This window comes from Myzus persicae, unplaced genomic scaffold (assembly GCF_001856785.1).
Source record: "Myzus persicae strain clone G006 unplaced genomic scaffold, MPER_G0061.0, whole genome shotgun sequence".
Lineage (NCBI taxonomy): Eukaryota > Metazoa > Arthropoda > Insecta > Hemiptera > Aphididae > Myzus > Myzus persicae.
Window position 1 is genome coordinate 202,393 of NW_019102445.1, and position 23,064 is coordinate 225,456.

At 33.8% G+C, this 23,064-nt stretch overlaps 2 protein-coding genes across 3 annotated transcripts in view; one reads left to right on the forward strand and one right to left on the reverse strand.

The window, feature by feature from the left end:
• The first annotated feature begins 4,636 nt into the window (after window positions 1–4,636).
• Window positions 4,637–8,240, forward strand: LOC111032174. 2 transcript variants are annotated; one of them, XM_022312406.1, is made up of 8 exons: window positions 4,637–5,116; window positions 5,214–5,332; window positions 5,596–5,700; window positions 6,166–6,261; window positions 6,361–6,459; window positions 6,535–6,609; window positions 6,696–6,805; window positions 8,033–8,240. In XM_022312406.1, exons 1-8 carry the CDS (start codon window positions 5,077–5,079, stop codon window positions 8,073–8,075), a joined length of 687 nt encoding a protein of 228 aa, XP_022168098.1. In that variant the 5' UTR covers window positions 4,637–5,076; the 3' UTR covers window positions 8,076–8,240. The 2 variants fall into 2 exon arrangements, with proteins under 2 accessions (XP_022168098.1, XP_022168099.1); XM_022312407.1 differs by lacking the exon at window positions 5,214–5,332 and having other exon boundaries at window positions 4,637–5,109.
• A 4,978-nt stretch (window positions 8,241–13,218) lies between these two features.
• LOC111032169 (protein apterous-like) overlaps window positions 13,219–23,064 on the reverse strand; it is a 44,139-nt gene continuing 34,293 nt past the window's right edge. Inside the window, 1 exon segment of the mRNA XM_022312400.1 lies at window positions 13,219–14,056. Within this exon segment, the coding sequence (XP_022168092.1) occupies window positions 13,802–14,056 (255 nt within the window). The 3' untranslated portion in view covers window positions 13,219–13,801.

A 23,064-nucleotide genomic window follows, 5' to 3' on the forward strand; every position in this document is an offset into this window, starting at 1 on the left:
AATTTGTATATTATATTTTAATTTTAAGTGAAACTAGTTTAAAAAATCATTATAAAAATTAACACTTATCTTATAGTAGCAATAATTTTAAATTTTAGCTTCTTTCATACTTGATGTTTACCTGTATACTGTATACTCGTAGTATATATGTTACAGTTAAAGTGTTGAATCAGTTAGTTTATGAAATAACTAGGTAATTTATAAAATAACTAAAGCTTATATAGTTAATGTATATAATTTATACTATAACTAGTTATTTTATACACTCCCTGGCATCACTTCGTTAATGTGTCAAATTGTAAATAACAAAATATCATGATAAACAAATATAGTTCTAAAATTTTCAACAATTTAATATAACATATTAAATCGGATAAGATTGACATCCTTTTATTTTTTATTTATTTGATACCTACCTACACATGATAATTACAGGAGTGTTATTACAACTATACTCTCGATCCTAGTTCACAGTATGTTCAGAAAATTTGTTAGCTGTAGAAGCTGTTCCAAATAAAAGTATTACATTAAGATCTGCGGCAACTGCGCAGTCACTGGGAACTGATTAGGGTTTTTTTAAGTGCACTTGTACTAAAAAATGTGGCACAAATCAATGTGATTGTAGAAAAAAGAGGTAATATGCAACTCTAAATGCCATAATAGCTTTACATGAACAAATAAATAAATAATATAACTATAATTAATTCAGTAAAATAAAATATTTTAATACACATTTTAAATTTTAATGTATTTTATACTTTAACGGATATCAAACTGAAATTGTATTGAACAACTAGATGTTCTATGAAATAACTAGTTAAAGTACAATTTTCATGTATTATTTCATACTTTAACTAACATTCGTAGGTAATTCATGAACTACCTAGTTATTTCATAAAATAACGGAATTCAACACTTTAGCTGTAACATATATATTGATATTTGATACAGATATTCAATATTTCAGATTCAATATCTAGAGCCAAAAAATGGTATGTGCCTAATGTCTATTTAAATCAATAGTGGGTGGCACTTTAATTTTGGTAATGGAGGAAAAGGGGCGGTGTAAGAATACAGTCACATTTTCGGAGGGGAGCTATCCTTTTATCCTTATTGCTACCTAAAAGACATTTTGAATTATATTTTACATACAATTTGTACGTTTTATTTGGCATTGGTTTTAATAATTTTGGTAACATAATGATTTTATTGCGTTTATAGTAAAGAAGTTTTATTTTATAGCAAATATACATAAAATATAAAAATAAAATCATTTATACCCTCTCAAAGTTTCATTTAAAGACTATTAAATAATAATTTTATCAACCAGATGAACTTTTTAGATTTTTTAAGAGCGAGAATGAGTTTAATTTTAATGTGAACTTTTCGAACTCTGCACACATTATTTATATATTTAAAATGTAAATGCAATATTCGTTTCAAATAACGGTTGTGGTGATGGCGTGTGAATAGCATTGTCTGTTCCTTACCATAACCTAGCCGTGAATATTACATAAGTGACTGAAGAGATACCAAGACCCGTTTGGGTGAATCAAAAAAAGTATAACCAATTTAGATATATTTTAAGAGGCTCGTTTAGACAAATAATAATACATTTCACTCGTCGCGATTAAATTCGTGTGCATAAAAATATTAATATTTTTAACTATCAGTGGATAATATTTTATTTCTTGAATGTAAATACTATTTTGGACATTATGATTTATGAGTTATGATCCCATATCATAATACTATATCTGTTATTCATAACACGACTTGGCCTGCGTGAAAAAATATCAAATATATATAGAGCCATATAGGTGTATCTTGGTCTTAGCTGTGTTCCTCAGTTCATGTGCATGTCGGCGTCAGTGTATACCTATAATGCTCTATGAATTAATTTGACCTAGTTTTACAATTAATCGCCTGTAGCGGATTGCATATAGGACTTGGTACATTTTAAAACGTGGTTCAAACTAATAACTCGTTACACTTACCTGATATCTCTAAAAGAAAAATTTGAAATTTTCATCAAAATAGGTCGGCAGTTTTTGAGAAGGTACATAAGTCTTATTAAGATACATACATTCAATAACTCTCATTTTTGTTTTAAGATATAATTCGATTATTCGAGCCCATAAATGAGACAATTTGATGCATGCTTTTATATAATATGCCAATGGCAACCATTAAAACAAATTCGATTTTTATCGTGAATCTTGAAATCCTTATAGAGCACCTGTAGAAAATGAAAATTTTGGAAAATCCTTTCTTAGTGCACGTGGTGGTATGGAGGTACCTTAAAAATGTCGCCTCTGTAGCTATCACATAGTTATAGGTTCTACGTTAATATGTCTGAATATGTCAGAACAATTATAATATATTAACTATATAATGTGATAAATACAAAAAAATAATGTAATTTATTTCTAAATAATGGTTGTAGACGGGTATAATAACTGCAGGTTATTCCGAAATTATAAATAATACATAGGTAACTTATTGTGCATCCTACCTTGACTCGTAGGTACCTAATCCTCGGGAAATGGATGGCACGTGTCATCGAGTGGGAAATGATGAAGTATAATTTTTCCTTACACAACACTTTTTAAAATATTATATCATCTATATATTATTTATAAACACATAATTTGCATTTCAGACATTTGCACGAAAATTGTTGATAAAGGTTAAGATTCACGTCCAGATCTCAAATAGCATTGAATAACATATTACTCCTATTTCTATAGACGTACATCGACTACAAAAATTATTTTAAAAAAGAGAGAATATGGTACAAAAATGACAGTTAACCAGTTGTCAACTAAGTGGTACAACCAATCACAACTCTTGAATATTTATCAAGAAGTCACGTTTTACCATTGGCGGAAATTCATTGAAAATATTGGCAAGGGGGGAGGCTATTATTTTTCAAATGAACGTAAATCGTGAGTGACTTTGCCCCTTCACAATAACTATTGGACTTTTGGGCTTGAAGGACTTTAGGAGGGCTAAGTACCCCCAATTTTCACCCGTTTATGAGTTTCGTGGTTAACTATGTGATGGTGACTATCATTTGAAGAGAGGTTCACAATCTCCGAGCGTTTTGCCGTGTTGTGTGGTTAATATGTGGTATAAATTATGCTGGCATATTATAGAGTTTTATACAATTCCGCATCTATGAGCTTATAATATCAATGGTGAAAACTTTCCGAACGAGTTTCTTTTCAAATTCCAGTGAGATCTATAACACCACAATTTTCAACGCCAGCAACCTCGGTAAAGGTTTGATCAAAGTGACCACCATTTATTGTATTTATTTCATTACTTGTGTGTATACTACAACTGTATACTGTATAATACTATAATATATTGGGTTGTGAAATCCAAGCAAAGTCAAGGATCACGATTTATAAATATTAGTATCGTTTTATGGTTCATATAATCATATTGGATGCATTTATTATTGTGTTTACCACCTAATATTATAATATAATGTAAAAGGTTAGCTATTATTTTTAAATATGGTTTTTTTTTTAACTGGTCCTAACCTACATTACCGCTCTTGGCTGATAATACTCAGAAAAATAGGTGACTCGACATCGGACCGTTAATGCTAAAAACATGTTCTTTGATTCGTGGACTCATCGTTCTTTAATCGGAATTCATGGGCACATCCAAATTATGGTACTTCATTATTTTAATATTTTACATCACGCACTGTAAGTTTTCAAAAACTGATCGAACTAGCTGAATGAATATACGCTACGAAGTCTACTTTTTTTTGGTGCGAAAGTATATTTATATACCATGGTCCTTGACAGCACAGTCATCGCATACCAATGTAATAATGTATAAATATCAGACGTCACATCGACCGTATTCGCTTGGGAGCGACGAAGAGCAGAATTATTTTTTCTTTGCTACTTGTATTCTTATATTATAGAAGCGTATATGTATAACTTGGTTTTGTATTAGTCTTGTAATAAATCGATTCGTTTCGATAATAGTAATATGTTAATATTAAATTACGATGTGGACTGCACCGCTCGACATCAAGTATCTACAATTTATTCATCTACGTAGCTTAAAAATAACAGCTTTGCACATGAGTGTGACGTAAATGTGATTTTGGAGAAAAATAATTGTGTTTAGTCATACGTCAGATTGCATACATCGATGTGGGTACTTATTACTTCTGCTTACCTAAGAATCCGTCGAACCAATAATTTCGATATTTTCGTCGCGTCGGGTATATCAATCAAATCTAAAATCTCGGGTTTATTATGAATCGCAAACAATACTGCATTCAGACTTCAACACTTCATACATTACGAAATTAATGATAAATATATGTACAGGAATACCTGTAGAGCGGTCGTTGGAATTTCCGTAACTTAAGCATTATTATTTATTATACATTTATAATACCTGCATAAGTATATGTTATCAATCCTTTTCGAAATATCAAGTAGTATAATATCAATATAATAATGTGTTCAATGTCGACAATGTTGTCAAACAAAAGCCACGTGCGCAGACGGCACGCGTGCTGTAATCGTCGCACACAATACGGGTCTTACGTGTAATATCGTAAAATAAAAAATACCGAGTGCAACTGGACGGTCTCTGTGCAAAAGGGCACAAGTCAATTTTAGCCATTTTCGGGTTATGTATGAATTTTATAGGAAATTTTGTGCTGCGTTTAGTGGTACCACTGTTTTTAACACATCTCCAATAATTATCAAGTTATTTGATAGTGCGATAAGTCATTAGTCATGATTATATAATTTTCTTGGTGTAAAAGGGCTTATGTCAATATCACGTTATGTGTAAAAGGACAATATTCGAAATTGTGTATGCGGCTTTGTGCAAAAGGACACAAGTCATTATTTGAAGAATTATTATATTATTATTCTGTTATTTTGATGTCTGGTTTGTGTATAGGAAAGTTACTTTGTCCATAACAGTTTGATCTCTTTGCTATAAATCTAAAATATTATCTAATAAAAATCTCTTAGATCTAAATACATATAATTACATTTTTGTGTAGCATTGCTGAACATTTTAATAAATATGTCGAGAAGAACCAATAAGATATTAGGACTAGTAAGTGGTGAGTATTACCTGAGCAACACTTGGCCCTACGTTACATGTCTACAGTATAATATTATGACTCATTTTAAAAATATGATGTTTTAATTTTATAACAGATTCTAATGGTTGTAATATTAATTATAAAGTTCCTAAAGCACACGTGCGTAGAAATTTAATCAGAGAGCTAAACTCAACAAAACACACTTCATTTTACAATTGTAAAAAAAATGTATCAGTAAGTTAACCTATAACATTAAATCAGCTTAAGACTTAAGAAAACCCTACACAAGCATACAACATAGTAAACTTGTGTTCAGTACTTCAGTAGAACCAATTTTGTGTTTTAAGCCGAGTGAATTTATCTATATTATTCAAACTTACAGCTATGAACATCATAGAACCTTTTTTTATCAGATAACCATTTTACTTGGCTTATTATCCAAGTATCTAGTTAGTTTTAATAATCCTTATCCTTTATACTTATCTGTTTTAATGTAGGAATGGATTAATAATAACGACAGTGCGAAATATAAAAAGCAAGACTGTAATTTTGTAGATTTGGAAACTATTAATTCACCTGAACATATTTTATCTTTAGTCAAAGTAAGTTTTATGTTCTCAATTAAAATTATTTTGAATAAGTATTTGAAGAAATTAACTTTTTAACACATTCTCTCTTAATTACTAAAAAAATAAAAAATATTATTCACCTTTCTCATGTTTTTATACTTTTCTTTTACATTGTACCTATTCTTCAAATATTTTTTAACAGTGTTGATTCTTATAATATATAGAATATCTGATGGCTTAATCTGCTACTTTTATATTTTAAACTTAAATAATAATATAAATTATTGACATAATGATTGAGCTATTTATAATTAAAAGTTTATAATATTATATATTAAGATAAATTAGTAAAAATAGTAAACATTATAATATTAGAAATAGCCAAATAACTTAGAAAGAAGAAATTTTTTTTTAAACTCATAAATTATTAGTGAATTATTTTATTTTGGATTAAAAAAAAAAAAGTCTAGTCATTTATTTATTTTTCATTAAAAATAGGATGATGCTAATAAGGTTATTGAGAATGCTAAAAGTTTAAATGAAGACATACCTATGCAGGAAGATGATATAGGAATAGGATATTGTGATGTTATGGTAAGCATTTTCTACCATGGTAAAATCATATTATGTGAATTATGATAACTACTAATTAGTAGCTACACATTACACAATTTCTATTATTTATTTGTATAGAATATAGACAACTTTGAATATATATTTTTAAACGAACCTGAACAAGCTACAGTCAATATTCAAAACAAAATAATATCAAATACAATTTTTGAATCTGAGGTAGGTTAGAATTAGATCCATTATCTATTATTTTATAAATTAAAAATTAAAATAAATATTCAATTTATTGAATAGACTATAGAAGAAGTTGAACATTTTCAAAATGAATGTGTAGAAACAGTTGAGTGTGTTGGAGTTTTTGAACATTTGGTAACTAATAATATTATAGATTTAGCATTAAAGAGTTAGTAAATATTATTTTTACTTAAAAATGTTTTTTACTATTGTTAAAATAGCAAAATTATAATGAACAGGAAAAAGCAAATGACATAATAAATTATGTGCCTGAAATCTGTATGTCTATGGTTGAAGAAAATGTTCATACACGAAATGAAAAAAAAAGAGAGTAAGTAAGAAAAATGACACAAGACAACGTAGAAATGACATAACACTAAAAAGAAATTCTGGTGATGAGTATAAGACAAGGACGGGAAAAACGATGGATAAGCGAGTTTGTGTACCCTTGGTTAAATGTAGAGCAAATTGTCTAGAAAAAGTTGATAGCGAGTTACAACAAAAAATATTTACCAATTATTGGTCTTTTAAAAGGTATGATAGGCGAATCACATTTATTTCTGGTTTAATAACAAGTAGCGATAAAATTACACAGAGAAAAAGAAGAGATACCCCGGAAAAACAAAAAAATCGAGATAAAACATATCATTACTCTATTCCCAAAGACGGTAAAAATGTTTTAGTGTGTAGGGGGTGCTTTTTAAAAATATTCGGGGAAACTGACAAATTTATTAGAAATATCTGTCTTAAAAAGATTAATTCTCCCGTCAATACCTGTTCACCAGATAAAAGAGGAAAGGCTGTACCGCGAAATAAATTTTCACCTGAAGTTATAAAAAATATAACTAATCACATTGACAACCTTCCAGCATATCAAAGTCATTATTGTCGTCGTGAAACAAGTAAAAAATATTTGCCTTCCCATTTTACATTACAACATATTTACGACGAATACTCTAAAACTGTAGACAAACCTGTAAGTCGTACAATATACCAAAAATATTTCAATTATCTGGTCTTAAAATTAAAAGTCCAAAAAAAGATACGTGCTCTACTTGTGATAAATTAAAAATTCAACTGACTAACACAAATTGTTCTAACGAACAAAATATAATTCTGAAAAATCAACAAATTCAACACCATAACGATGCTGAAGAAGCGTATAGTATAAAAAAGCAAGACATTGCTACATCTACTGATAATCATTGTGTACTCGCATTTGACTTACAGCAGTGCTTACCAACTCCTAGTTTGGAATCTTCTGTTGCCTTCTATAAAAGGCAACTGTGGACTTTTAATTTTACCATACATGATACCGGGTCATCTATTGCTTCAAATTATATTTGGAATGAAACATTGGCGAAAAGGGGGGCCAATGAAATCGGTTCATCTCTTTATCACTATTTCAATAATTTGCCATCTAACGTTTCCCATGTGACTATGTATAGCGACTGTTGTCCAGGACAAAATAAAAATGGAATAATTATGGCCATGTGCCTTTATTTTTTGGAAAGACAAGAAAATGTAAAGATCATTGACCATAAATTTATGGTTCCAGGTCATTCCCGAATGGAATGCGATTCGGACCATGCGAAAATTGAAAAGGCAAAAAAACGTTACCCCTTCTCCATAAATCATCCACATGATTGGTTTAAACTTATCCAATGGGCTGGAAAAGATAAATTTATTAACACTGAAATGAAACAAGATCAATTTTTTGATTTTGGTAATTTATTGAAAACAAAATATCAAATGAAGAAAAAAAATGAAAATGGAGACATTTTTCTATTTCGTAATGTTAAATGGTTCAGGTACGAAAAAGAAAAAAAGACAATAGTGCAATATAAAGGTACATTAAACGCAGAAGATAAATTTGAAGAAATAAATATGATTCGCAGAAAAGTAAAAAGTGATGTATTACTAAAGGCCTACAACGAAATCTTACCGATAGCCGACGAAAAAAAAAAGGACCTTCTTTCCCTTTTACAATTCATACCAGAAGTTTATCACCATTATTATTATAATTTAAAATCAAACACAGATAATGTTAATGATGCAATAGTTTCATCCGAAGATGATAATGATTCCTAACTCCTAAGTGGGAAATATCTACAGTTTTATTAATTATATTTTATTAAGTTAATGATTTGTGCAAAGAAGCGTATTTGTTATTTTAGTTTTTAAGTTATATCTTAAAACAAAATAGTTTTTATATTTTTATTATTTTGTAAGACGTAAATTGTATGTTAATCTGTTATTCTTTAATCTGTTATTTTAAATAAAAAATATGAATTGTGATAATTCTATAGAATCTATAGGTGGTACCTATAGATTAAACTTACTGTTTTTAATAAAATATAATTAAAAAAACATGCTACTTTTTAAATACCTACCCAATTGTTTTCGATACAATTTTTGTAAATTTATATTCAACTTGATAAGTATAAAAGGTATTAAAATATCGTAATTGATTTTATTATTTTGGGAAAAAAGGATTTATAATATTAATAATCATTTTCTTATTGTGCAATAGGGCACAAGTCAGTGAAATTCATTATTATTATATTGTAGTTGGGCACAAGTCAACAAAAATACGATTATTCCATTATTTAGTCATGAAGTGTATGATCATTAATTTATTAATGGTCTAAATAAACTATTTCAAACATTAAACGTATTAGATCATCCAATTAAATTATAAAATAATGTTTTTTGTGTCTCCTGAAAAGTAGTGTTTTTTGACTTGTGCCCTTTTGCACAGAGACCGTCCAACTATATTAATAATATTATTTACCTATACAGTCTATATACACAACGGTGGTTTGATTGTTCACCACAAAGACGATTATTTCCACGACTATCAAAGCAATTTGAAGTGCAGCCATTTTCAGTGTTTATATCACATGCATGGGGAAATATTATTTTCGATTTTTTTTTTTTAAATCATGCCGGTTTATGTATATCACAATAAGTAGGGAGCTGAAAAAACGTTTCTTTAAATTTGTTGATCATTCAAAATAAGTGTACTAGACAATTGTTGATTATTTTTAATTATAATATCATACATAACATATTAACAACATATAATCAATATAATATGCACATTATACGTACATACGCTTGAAAATATTGTAAACAAATGTATCGATTGTTAAAAAAAACGCTGGCCGATGCTCGGTAACATTTAGTCAATATTCAGTATTATTATTTCGCATCGATCTGGTTCTGGACACCGTATATATAATATAGAACCCGGGGATGGGGTTTTTACCTTAAAGTGTGCTCCAGACATGGAACAGACGAGTTAATCATGAATTATTCATCAACGCCCCGATGTATATTTGGGATGTGAATAATCATTATCGTTTATTCCAAGTCTGGGGCACACGCATACGCGGCAGTGATAGAAAAATTACGCGAATTTTGATGACACGGCCGTTTAAATTTTAGTCACGGTTCATACCAGGTTTATATCAGTCCATAGACGTCCTCATATACTACTGTAGACTTAGATCATATATACACTGGATAGAGCTATAGCGTATATAACGCGTAGTCCGTGTTTGAAGCAGACCTGTTCATGCCCGAAGTACTTATCGCGCATGCGTGAGAAATGAAATAGATCGCGCGGGACGGGGAAGGAACAATAATGTGTTATAGTGATTAGGACGATTAGGTACTGAATGTCTGAATCATGAACTAAGATATCTTAGATTATCTTAGTTCATGGTCTGAATACTGATATTTCTTAACAAATTTTGAAATTAAAAAAAATGAAATGTTACACAAACTTACTTTTATGTTTTATATACCTAGATATTATTTGATTATTACAATGTAAAATGTTAAATTATACTTAAATAGTTAATTACAATTGTATCATTTTTCCCATTTTATTAATTTTCACAGTCTTAGTAAAGGAACTCAATGTAAACAATCAAATTCTCAATGGAAAATAGAAATTAAAAAACGTATAATGATTATTATCAGTTAGTGCTTCACGACGGTTATATCTTATAATATTATTTTGTGTTTTGTGTATATTCATCAGTAATCTCTTATCATAAAACAGTTTTGCTCATGCGCAGTGATGACTTCGGGCACGAACAGCTATGCTTCAAGATTTTAAACCATCCAGGTTAGGTTATATCCAGGCTCTATCCAGTGTATATGATCTAATTCTGTAGATAACAAATTACGTGTAACATCGACTCGCAGTGATGTAGCCTATCTTTACGAAAAAATACAATAATCTATACATCTATATTTTATCTCACCCCGCTACCCAGCACTACCGTTCGTACGAGTAATCGAGTGATCAAAAATCGAGTTGTTACGATTTCCATATACTACAAACGTCGCTCGTCTATAGTACAAGGTCTATAATATAGTTATACGAATATCGTTTGTGATAAGGTACAAGTTTTAGTGGGCGTGTTAAATACTTATCGCGAGTACCCTGCAGACGATTATACAACTGTCGTAGGTTCAGAGAGCACTACCCGTATATCATATTGTATTACTGTCATACGGGTAACTGTATGCCAGCTGTATATATTATTATAATGTACAATAATATAATATATGGTTTCGCCTCCATGATGAAAATTCAACCGTCCACTGCGAGTGGGCATGCGTTAATGTTATGCGCGTACAATATTATTATAATACATAAGTAATAACATGGATTGTTCAGTCGCCGTCGTCGTCGTCGTCGTCGTCCAATCGGGCGGGGGCCATCTCTGCTGGCGGCGCCCCGCGATATTATCGCGCGCACAGTCCGTTCTCACGACCGTCGCCGTTTATACAGGTATTGCCTCTGCCCATATATTATATTACAATAATACAACGATATAAACCTCTTGTTCCTATTATGTATTATATTATATTGTATGCGCGTCATTACTCATTTTGAATAAAAAAAAAAAAAAAAAAGTAGAAAAAAAACTGCGCGAACCACGGAGACGACGATATTATTCATATCGTGCGTGCGTGCGTGCGTACGGCACCGTCGGAGTTGTAGTCGCCTAGACTGTCGTGGCAGATAAACAGCGCTTTTTACAATATAGTATTATTATTATTATTATTATTATTATTATTGCACGGGGTAAAGTAAAATATAACAATAATAATAATAACGACGAAATAGTAGTAGGTAGGTATGGACGTGACGGGGAGGCGGCGTGACGGGCCGGTGGAAAGCGAACAGTCGCAGTATTTACATATACCTATATATATATATATACACACAATATACATACGTAATATATTACATGTGAGCGTACCTATATATATATATATATAACAACAATAGTGGAAAACAATGGCGACACACACACACACACACACACACGCTCAAGCCGCCGGGACCCTTCTGCTCGCCCCGTATAAACAACAATAACGAATATTATAATGCCGCGCGCGCATATATATATATTTATAAATGTGTGCATAAATACACGGCGGCGTGCGTATTGTATGTATAATCGTGTGCGGATATCATCTACGCGCGGGACTGCCGGCCATTCGTTGTCGTCACACATACATAATATATATATATATATATATTATATACAATATATGGCAGGAGGTCTCTTCTTTTTATTTTTTCATCTTTTTCTCCGGTCGCGCGTGTGTGCGCCGGTGTGTGTGTGTGTGTGTTCTCTCCCGCAAAAACCCACTCTCGCACACACACACACACACGACCGCGTGCGCGTATAGGAATTTCCCATTGTTGGAGGAGGTGTACGCGTATATATTATCCGGCTGTACCTACCGCCCCCCCCCCACCCCCAAAAGGGTACCCACATGATGTATTTGAACATCGAGAGTCGGAGGTCGTGAACGCGCCACCGACCGACCGTTGCCGCTGCAGCAGCAGCAGCAGTTGGTCCACATTTGCATAGAATGTATATGTAGGTACACCGCGGTGGTATAGGATGCGTGTGAGCGTGTGTGTGTTGTTTGCACGGGCGGAAAACGTGAGCCCGCGTCGTCGGCGTACGCACACACACGCACACACACACACACAATTATTATGGCCGGCCGAGGCTGTGCGCACGCGTACCTATTTATGTACGCGTACATATGCAGTGCGAGTGTGTATGAGTTAAGTTTTTCTCCGGGTCTTTGTGCGCCAGTAGATTTTCTCCTTTTTTTTTTTTACCCCGACGACGTTTTATTTCACTTGCGACGGCGAGTTTCTTCTCGTTTTTTTTTTTTTTTGTTTCCACTACAATATTATTATATTATTATTATTATGTACGCAGTCGGTAGGTTGGTGGGTACCGCAATTATTTGACCCCGTGGAAATCCTACACTGTCATGAATACGAATTTTTTTATTTTTTTCTGCTGGTTTCTCGTTCGCAGTGCGATGCGACGAGATACAGTTCTGCGTTTGTATTATACTCTATTTCCGCGTCTAAAAATATTGTCCGACGTACATTGTGGGAATGTATCATGCATAGGAGGTAGCTGTCCACAACTCATCATGACGTTCCATATATTATTATTATGAGTACCGCTATTCGATCGTATTATAGTTTCGCTTCAGTTCATATATACCTGCTATTATAGTGCTATGATGACTATATTATAGTCTATTCAAATATTCTATAATATGATATAATAATATCATTGAAACATATGATTATTTATTATCACACCCGTAAAAATGTACCTATAAAGATGATGATCATTTGGCAACGGACGTTTTTGCCAAAGAATAAATATAAAGAAACAATTTTTTAAATTATTAAAATGTCACCACAATGTTTTTTATTTAAGAGAAATGTACATGTTTTACAAAGTATATGTATAGACACAAGGGAAGTAAGGACAACATCGATTTATACAAGTTACGCTTATTAAGTATGTATTTATATATATATGTATATATATACTACTCTCGAACATCGTTACTAAAGACTAATAGTATTTTTTTCTCTCATTATTTTTTTTTCAAACCGTTATACTTTCAACAATATAAATATTTAATTAAAAAAAAAAAAACAACAACTTAAGTTACTTATATATGTTCTGAAAATATTGCACGTATACGAAACTGACTTTTCGCTGTTCTCATAATTTTTTTTTTTTTTTTTATAAACGCCGACGTTTATAACATAATAATATATTATTATTTCTATTTATTCGTAATCCCCCCCCCCCTATATTTATATATGTACACACGAGTTACGTATAATATACTATAATATTTCTGTATAATAATAATTACGATATACTATGATATAAAGGAAACGTTAGACGATAATATTATTTTATATATTATTGTTTACGATAGTAGTAGTTGCAGTGATGGTTCTCTACGACCCGCATTCCATCGGCGACGATGTGCTCAGATAGCTCCTGGGGCTCATCTGCATAGCGTGGTGTTGCTGCTGTTGTTGCTGTTGCTGCTGCTGCTGGTGGAACATAACCGCTTCGATGCCGGTCGAGCCCGTCGAGCTTTCCGAACAGCTTTTGTCTGGTTTTATCGACGGCGGCGCCAACGATCCCAGACTGCCGTCTTGTTTGGTCGACGTCCGCCTGTACTTGGCTCGAGCGTTTTGGAACCAAACCTGCAACAATACCGAATGGAAAATATAATAATAGAAAATAATAAATAAATAGGTATATCATAGTATGTGGCAAGCACTCGTATGATGAATGTACGGTGGTATTGCACGTACACGTCGTAACACTATTATTATTATTATTATTATTATTATTATTATTATTATATGGTGGTGAAAACTATAAAAGCGATTGCAAAAACCCTTAAACCCGCAGAGCATAATACAAATAATAATACATGACGTACACTGCGGGTCACGCGATCGCGTGCGCTCAACGACGATAAATAGTTTTGTCCACTTGTAAGAAAATTAATTGAATTTATTTTCCAAACCCCTAAACGACCGCTGCGACTAAAATCCAACAACGCGCTAGTAATTGCCGGCGATAAAACAATATCCTACACGGAATAAACCTATATAATACGATATATACGTATTATTATATTGTATTATGTACAATGCCGTTTTGACAAACACGCCGTAATAATAATTATGTATTTGTGTTACAATAACATGATATAATATACGATCGGAATACACCACGAAGTCGTTTCGTTTTATGGTGTGACACATGTGCAGACTGTAGCACACCGCAAGTGGCCTTGTGAACAAAATCACCATGATCTCATCAACGTCAATACCGTGCCAGTTGTTTTATTTATAATCGTAAAAAACAAAATCGTACGCACGAAATAAAGCGTATATTAATTATAAAGCATGTACCTAAACAGATTACAAAATACGAGCACCGGAAAAGTGTCGTTTCCTACTTTCCTTCGCATCACAAGCCACCGGATGCATCTCATCTGCTTGGGCGATCGACGCCGCGAATAAACCGTGTCGAAATCGACGGTTCTTTTTTTTTTTGTTTCTATATGATATTTCAAGTGCTCGCAGCTAGCGGGTATATACGAAAATAAACACACCGCGGGTGTAACTGCAGTAATGTCACAAATAAAGTGAAGACTGCCGCTTGTATATTATATATTCTAGTGGGATAACCGTCAAAAGTGCACGGGGTCGACGATAAATCATCGGCCGGTTTTCAGTCAAAAACGACAATTTGTTTTCGTAGCTCAGTTTTTTTTCGGTTCTACTTTAAAATAAACGCGGAGTATGAGAGCGAGCATAATACGATCTCGCGGAGTATATACATACACAACAACCTAAGCCTTTGTTTCGGAGGCGGCTGTGGCGGCGGTTTGTAGATTAATTGACGTTCATCGCGGTCGGTTACGCGGCGGTCCCATCAATCTTATCGGGTGCTTGGCTGGAAGCCAGAAAATCTCACTGGGAGGAGCAATAGTATATAGGTAGGTGCAGGCTGTAGCGGAATGAAAGCGGGGAAAAAACGCGTAATACGACAACGATGAGGACTTTACACAGAAAACCGATCGAAAGGAGAGAAAATGGCCGGAGTGGAGTGTGGAGGGAGTATGTAGGGTCGAAACACATAAGATAACCCGGCGAGAAGTATAATTAGTGTCTCGTCGACGGCGGACAGCTGGAATTATATATTTTTAAATTTCGGCTGTCACCCGAAAATAACGCTCGAGATATGGTGTATAGTAACTTATATGCATTATTGTACGGAAATCCGATGCTCGCTCTGAACAACACGGAAAAAAAAGACTGCGTATAGTCGAAAAATTGAAGAGGAAACTGCACGCAAACCGTGTAGGGGGGTAACGCATATATTTTGTTTGTTTGTTAATCGTGTAGCCGAAAGCGTTGTCCAAAGAATATATTTCTAATGAAGGAGAAAAAGAAACGAAGCGTGAAAGCAAAATATTGAAGATGTATTATGGTAATCGACTAATATTATATTATATTATATTATATAATAATATTATATTATATTATATGCCTATTCGGTAAGATGTAACTAAGCAAAACATTTAAAAACCATTTGTTACATAAATTATTATCCTATCTGATATACCTATATGTATTACCTAGCTATAGCGCATATATAGCTACCTATACACAAAATACAAAAACCGATATTGTGAAACATCATAAGCCCATGTAATCTGTATGGGTATTCTACGAGGTGGTTAGTATTATGTGTCGTGCTTGTTGATTTTTTGGCGAATTTGGCTCAGAATGGAGGAGATCAATCCTATAAATAATACACTATATTATATATATTTCCGGTTATACACCTATATCATATCAGTCTCTGGACACTTTTATATGATGACAGCAATTGGACGGCATTTTTTTGGAGTAAGCCAATATTGTTATACATTGTGTATAAATACGACGGTCATATAATAATACTAATTCCTCCGAAAAAATGGCGAACCCGTTTATTAGATTTCCCTGTCTTCCTATATCGTACAATTCCTTACCGGCGTCCATTCTTAAGTATTTATTCTACGATCATATTGTTAGACTCGTGTCAGTGTTATAACCATATATACCATCACCTTCGCACTATACTGCAGCAGGGCCGATCTTGTGCTGCACGGCTAGACCGGGAAGAAGAATAACATCGGACGGCGGTATATCTATTTCGGTTAACCGACTGCGCGCGTAATATATATTTACAGCTATTATTATTATTATTATTATTATCGCATAAAACATATTTACACAAGAGCAGATAGGGCGTGATAAAAACCGTCACGGCCGTCGGTCGCGTACGCGCTAATTAACGGAGCTTTATTTCAGCGGCGGCGGCCGCCACGCCGTTGCGGTAGTCACACGGAACACTCGGCTGCGACCCTTTTCGGCGGCGGCGGCGTCGCGAACGCGCGCGCGCGCGATAATAATAATATATTACGTACGTCGTGCGGCGCGCCGCCGCCATGCGCGTTTTTTCGTCGACCGTTTTAACGCGACACGCCTAATTGCCGGGGCCAAATATCATCTCTCAGCGGTCCCTTTGCAGCGTCTCCTATGGGCTCTGACGGCGGTCGAGCGCGGACGGAAATAGCGCACCTCCCGGGGATCTATGTGCCGTAACGCCGCCGCGGACGCGACCCGTCTGTCTATCTCCGCTGCAGTGCCATAGCGGCGTTTTCCGAGGAACATTCGGACTGCAACACTCGGCGAATTAGCGTGCGCGGGGCTCCGGTTACAAAAAAATGAACGGAGGACACCCTTAATATTTGAGGTTAAATCGTGAAGTGACAAGAATCTTGAATTCGATGTCTCCGATTCGATTGCGTATGTGGTCGACGAAATCTGCAGGGAGCAATCGGTAGATAAAAAATAATAAAATTGGAAGGGGGGCAGCAATTGTTTCCGATCTCAACTCCAGCCTGCACTATATAGGAATCGCAATTCGAAGGTAATCCATGACGCGCCCCTGTTACCGGCAGGGGCGGTCCTAGCCTGCGCGCATTTTCCAAAATTATTACTCGTTTGCGCACAGATTATTTCTCGTATACAACTCTCCCTGATTATACAATGCAATACAGTTGAACCATTCTTTGCATTGTTAAAATACCTTTACGGAAAGCTTCGACCCCGTTCTTTGTATATACTTGCAGGTTGTCCATCGTTCGGTTTTACACCCCACATGGATCGAACAACTATCGTGAGTAGTTAAAATGTATGAGATGCAAAAGCTTAATCAGAGAACTATACAGATGTACATTATTGTACAATCCACCAGGTAGAGCAATATAGCTATTAAATTTCCAAAATAGTTTATCTCTATTTCTTTATGAGGTAAATACATCTATTGAAAATCGAAAAAATATTCAAACCTACCAATCAGAGTTATTATTTTTATACCCAACAACAAGCCTGAACGCCATTTATATAAGTACAGAACACGCTTTTTGTTTTCAACTATATAATAGACACCTATAAATTATAATACATACTATGTATACCTATGGAAAACGACTGTAAATATGCCGCCATTTCTATTATGCGTGTGGCGTGTGCAGACACTGCGAAGAACATTGTTGACGAATGGCAAGCGACAATTTATCTGTTAAAAAATTTCCCACGACGAGTAAATAGATCGCCGCTTCTGTAGTACGCTAATTGTTACACAGCGTGTTTTTCTCGAGGGTAGAATTATAAAATACCGACAAAACTAATTACTAACAATTTCGTAATTGTTTTTAATTATTATACTCTGAACTTCGTGCAAACAACATGCCGACCGTTTTTATGCGGAATAAATGATAGAAAACAAAATCATAGATATTATAACCTAAATGCCCAGGATCCTGCCCTGTCCAGAAATTAACACATTGCACTACATTCGTAATCGACTGGTACCAAATTTATTATTTAATTTGGCAGTCAAAATAACCGGTTTAATCGATCAGATCGGGTACGTATACTAAGTACATGTGAGTGTAGACATGCGTATAGTGTAGGACTATAAATTTAATTATGCGTGTTAAAAATCGTTGTTTTAATTTAAATTGAAATATTTATCTAAAAGAACCACTAAAAAAGGTACTACGTATTTAAATTTCAAACATTACAAGCAAACTTGAAATTGTTAAGTTTTTAAATTTTTTGAATTTTTTTTCGGCTTTGCGCGTAATAATATAATTACATTACATTGCTTCGGTTGTAAAATAAATGTTTATAATCATTGAAAACTAAACACGAATTTTACACGAATTACATTCCGGAAAATCCGTACGAGTGGGAGATGAAGGCTTAGAATAATCGTAAACTCGTGGTATAATAAATTTTTATTCCGATTCATATCATCGTCTTTATACAGTGAATGTTATATTATTATTTATTACATTTACATAATATATACATTATACTTATACTTATACCTACCTAGATACGGCTATACATAAGTATATATTATATAAAGTCACCTGCAATCGCATACATATGCATTACGAACTGCAGTTTGCAGCGGCGGGGAGAGGAATACGAGAAAAACAATAAAAAATCGAATACAGATAAAGAAAAAGAGACGGAGAGAGAACAAAAGAAACAGAGAGAAAAACGTTCGTTCTCCTTTAGGAATGGTGACGGACGGCCATTACCGTTTGCGCGCGGTGTAAGACTCGGACCCGGCGCAGGTAATTGTGACAAATTACGAGAGCATGCGAAATCGGTTGGCCATCATCAAAGCGCCGCCGACCGCAGCAGCAGCAGCAGCAGCAAACATGCCGCCGCCGTCCGTGATGACGATGATGATGGTCTTCGCGAACGAAAGGAAAAAAAAACAACTCATATTGGCTGCACGTGAAGAGACGGCGAGCGTGTGTACGTATAACATAGAAGGGATGTGTGCAGGGAACGAAAAAAAGAAAGAAAAAACGATTCCCGACCGAGAAAAATAGCGTACGGACGACGAAGAGAAAAAAAAATAGCGAAATACACATAGTACAATATATACCTATATATATATATATATATATATATGTAAGCAGATATACGCGAACAGAATGTTAAACGGCCATCAAACGGGTTTGCACTATTAATATGTCGTCTCTTCGTTCTCCATATATTTATATATCATATATATATATACATCTCAGTCACACACACACGCGCGCTATATACGCACACACAGTTTACTGCTCTATGAGAATATAGTGGTGCCGGTATATATTACTATATATACGGAAGGATGGCCGCCGCCGCCGCCGCTGAATTGTTCATTGTTTTCGAACAACGTATATTGATAAATGGATATTTCGTATCTTCTTTTTTTATTATTATTATTATATTATTTTTTTGTTTCGTATGTATAATGTATTTTTATATTATGCTCGTGTGTGTCGCTTGTGCGTACACCTCTCTCGCTTCGTCCGCAGCGGCCATAGTCGCGTCCTACGCCCGCCGCACTGCCACCGCCCCGAGGACGAGATGGGTTTGTGGTATATATAATAAACAGCACGACGACGGCAGCACTGAAGAAAATGCGGCGAAGCACCTGCCATTTTCCATGTACGTTTATGTTATATTATACATATCGGCAAACCAGTTACGCGCATCGGGTATAATAATGTAATAATGTGTGTGGAGGGAAAGTTTTTTTATTTCATATTTTTCTCTCCCGTTTTGTACATGATATATTATGGATATATATATATATTATTATATTCGAGGGGAACAACGTTGTATATGCGATGCGAATTCGTCTGCGGCGCGACGCCGCCACCGCAGCGGGGCGGCAAAGAAGAAGCAAAGACGCAGTGCTTTGTCGGTCCGGGACAAAAAAAATATACCGTTTTATACGGTCGTACCAAAGTGTATAATATATATATATATATATACCTACTTCGTATATAAATGTATAGTATAAAACAATATGACGTATTCGCGTAATTCGACCGTAGACCGCTAAACGTATATGAACATTATATAGGTACTGCAGCATATTATATGATAGTGTAACTAAACGACTATAAGGACATAGCAGCATTGTATCAGAGTCACGTTTGCAAGGCTATTTTTTATCCGTCAATGACACGTCATGACTTCGTCAAAACATTGCAGTATCCGTATTGGATAAACAATATTTTTTTCGAGACTGAACTTTCATCGGTTGTAAATGCATACATTATATATAATATAAGAAGGCACGAGTGTCGCGGACCCCCAGGGAGCCGCCCAACACAGTTTAAGAACCACTGATATAGTACCTATGTACAAAAATCAGGAATATATATAACTTAATTTAAAATTTAAATCGACATAATTGTTTATTATAATGTATCGATACGTCGTATTAATGTGCCTATTATTATTTAATATACGAATATATAGGTTTACGAGTTCATGTATAGAATACGCTGCAATTGCGGCACGTGTATAACGGAAACGATTCGACTTTGCGGCGCTGGCGGAGATCAACACAATTATAATATTTTATATATTATTATTGAAATCGTGTAAAGCAAACGTATTGATTCGACGTGCCGGGGCTAAGGTGATATAATATTGTGTTGTCTACCGCATAATATATTATTATAATAATATTATGTTATAAATATAATAATATTATGCAGATACATATTGAAGTGCGTTTATAGGTATTTTTATACCTACATAATATATATCATATGATAGTTTTCGTTTTGATTTACGAACTGCCGAAAAATTGATGTGACCTGCTCGTTTAATAAGGTATACGCGGCCAGTAGATATAAGCTTTTGGGTCTTTGAAACGCAGCCGCCGACGAGTCTGCGCGTCGGTAAATCTGTCGTCGGCGCTAAAAACTCCCGTGAGAGACCGAACACCAATTATTATTATTCCCTCTGTACTCGAAGTATAGTTCTGTACAGCCGACGTCAAACGCGTTATTTGTCAAAGTTCGTGTAATTATTCATCTGGTCGGTGTTTTGAAAACCTATAGGCATTGAGCACGCACTATATACACACATTGCACCGCGTAGGTATATATATATCGAAATACTTGGCCGCGATATGTTAACGTTTTGTCGGATTCCGAATACGAATTTATTATTTAATATTATTATATATACGTGTCTGCGTGATGTATTGCACTTAAAAAACTATTTATACAACCGCATCGCAGCAAATAATATATCCCCTATTTTTCTATACGTATACCTATACCTATACAATTTTAAATTCACATTCAAATCGACATCATCATTATGATTATTTTTTGAAACGGAAAAAGTTCAAATTTTACATATAGGTAAAGCATTTTTTTCTTTTTATGCGTAATAAAAAAATATACATGTAAACGAGGATCACACATAAAGTCCATCGATAACTTCAACGCTTAATGAAAAAACTGTGTACACTGTATTCATTAAAATATTTGACCAGTAGTAGGGTAATGATACTGTATTTATACTTTATTCAAATATACATATATATACAGGTAACTATATATATAATATTAATATACATTATATATATATATATATATATGTATATTAGGTACCTATATTATATTATAGTAGTATAAAATGAAGATCTGTCGGAAACAAGAGAAATAAACATAAAGGTTTATGACGTGTTAACTCTGCAACGACGGTCGTATAATATTAGATACGTATATATTTATACCGTCCGCACATAATATGTATATTATGTAATCACGATAAGATTTTTACTATTGATTTTTTTGTTTTTTTTTTTTACCGGAATGTTTTTAGATGAGACAGGTACAGTAAATTAGACATTTATTACTGTATAAATGAGAGTCAGCTCTTTATAAGAATAAACCAAATGTTTTTCGAAAACTCACCACCACCGTTATATATGTATGTAGGTTTAAAGGAATTAAAATATATACCTATTTATTATACAGATATACCTAATATTATGTTGCCGCTGGGCCTGCAGAAAAGTTATATCATTTGAATGTTGGCCGCAAAAAGAGATATTATAACTTCACTGCGGACATGATATATTATTATATTCTTTTGAAAATGGTTTGTCATCTAGCACACAGTTAAGTGTATAATATAATATTAAACATACACACATATAGTATTATATATTTATTGTGTATATAATAGGTACGAATAACGTAGGTATACGAAATGACCACAATTGCAAATGGATTTAAACACGCGAATCCCATAAATCGTCAATACTGCGGCGGACCGTATATCGTATAATATGTATATAATATAATATATTATAGTGGTACACCATAACATAATACGCATATTATAATACGGTGGTCGCCGAAAGCGAAAACGACGTCCGAGCATAAATAACTCGTGTAAATAGGGAGGGTAAGAGAGGGGCCCGAAGCGTTACTATTTTGTTTTATGCGCGCGTGTGTGTGTGTTTTTTTTATTACTACTTTGTTTGTATTTTATTCATTCGGTGGTGGTATACGCACTGCCCAAGGACGATTTATATGCATTTAGAAGAAATATATACATGAATAAATTATAAATCACTTGTATCTTGACGCGTTTTTTATATTCTTCTCATTCCTAATAAGTTTTTTTTTATCGTTATTATTCGCCTGCCCCCGTCGAAAATCACGTGTGTCAGCAGTGGTATTTTCGTCTTACAACGGAAATGATCAAATCCTATTATAGAGCCGAGCTATTTCAGAACTATGGTC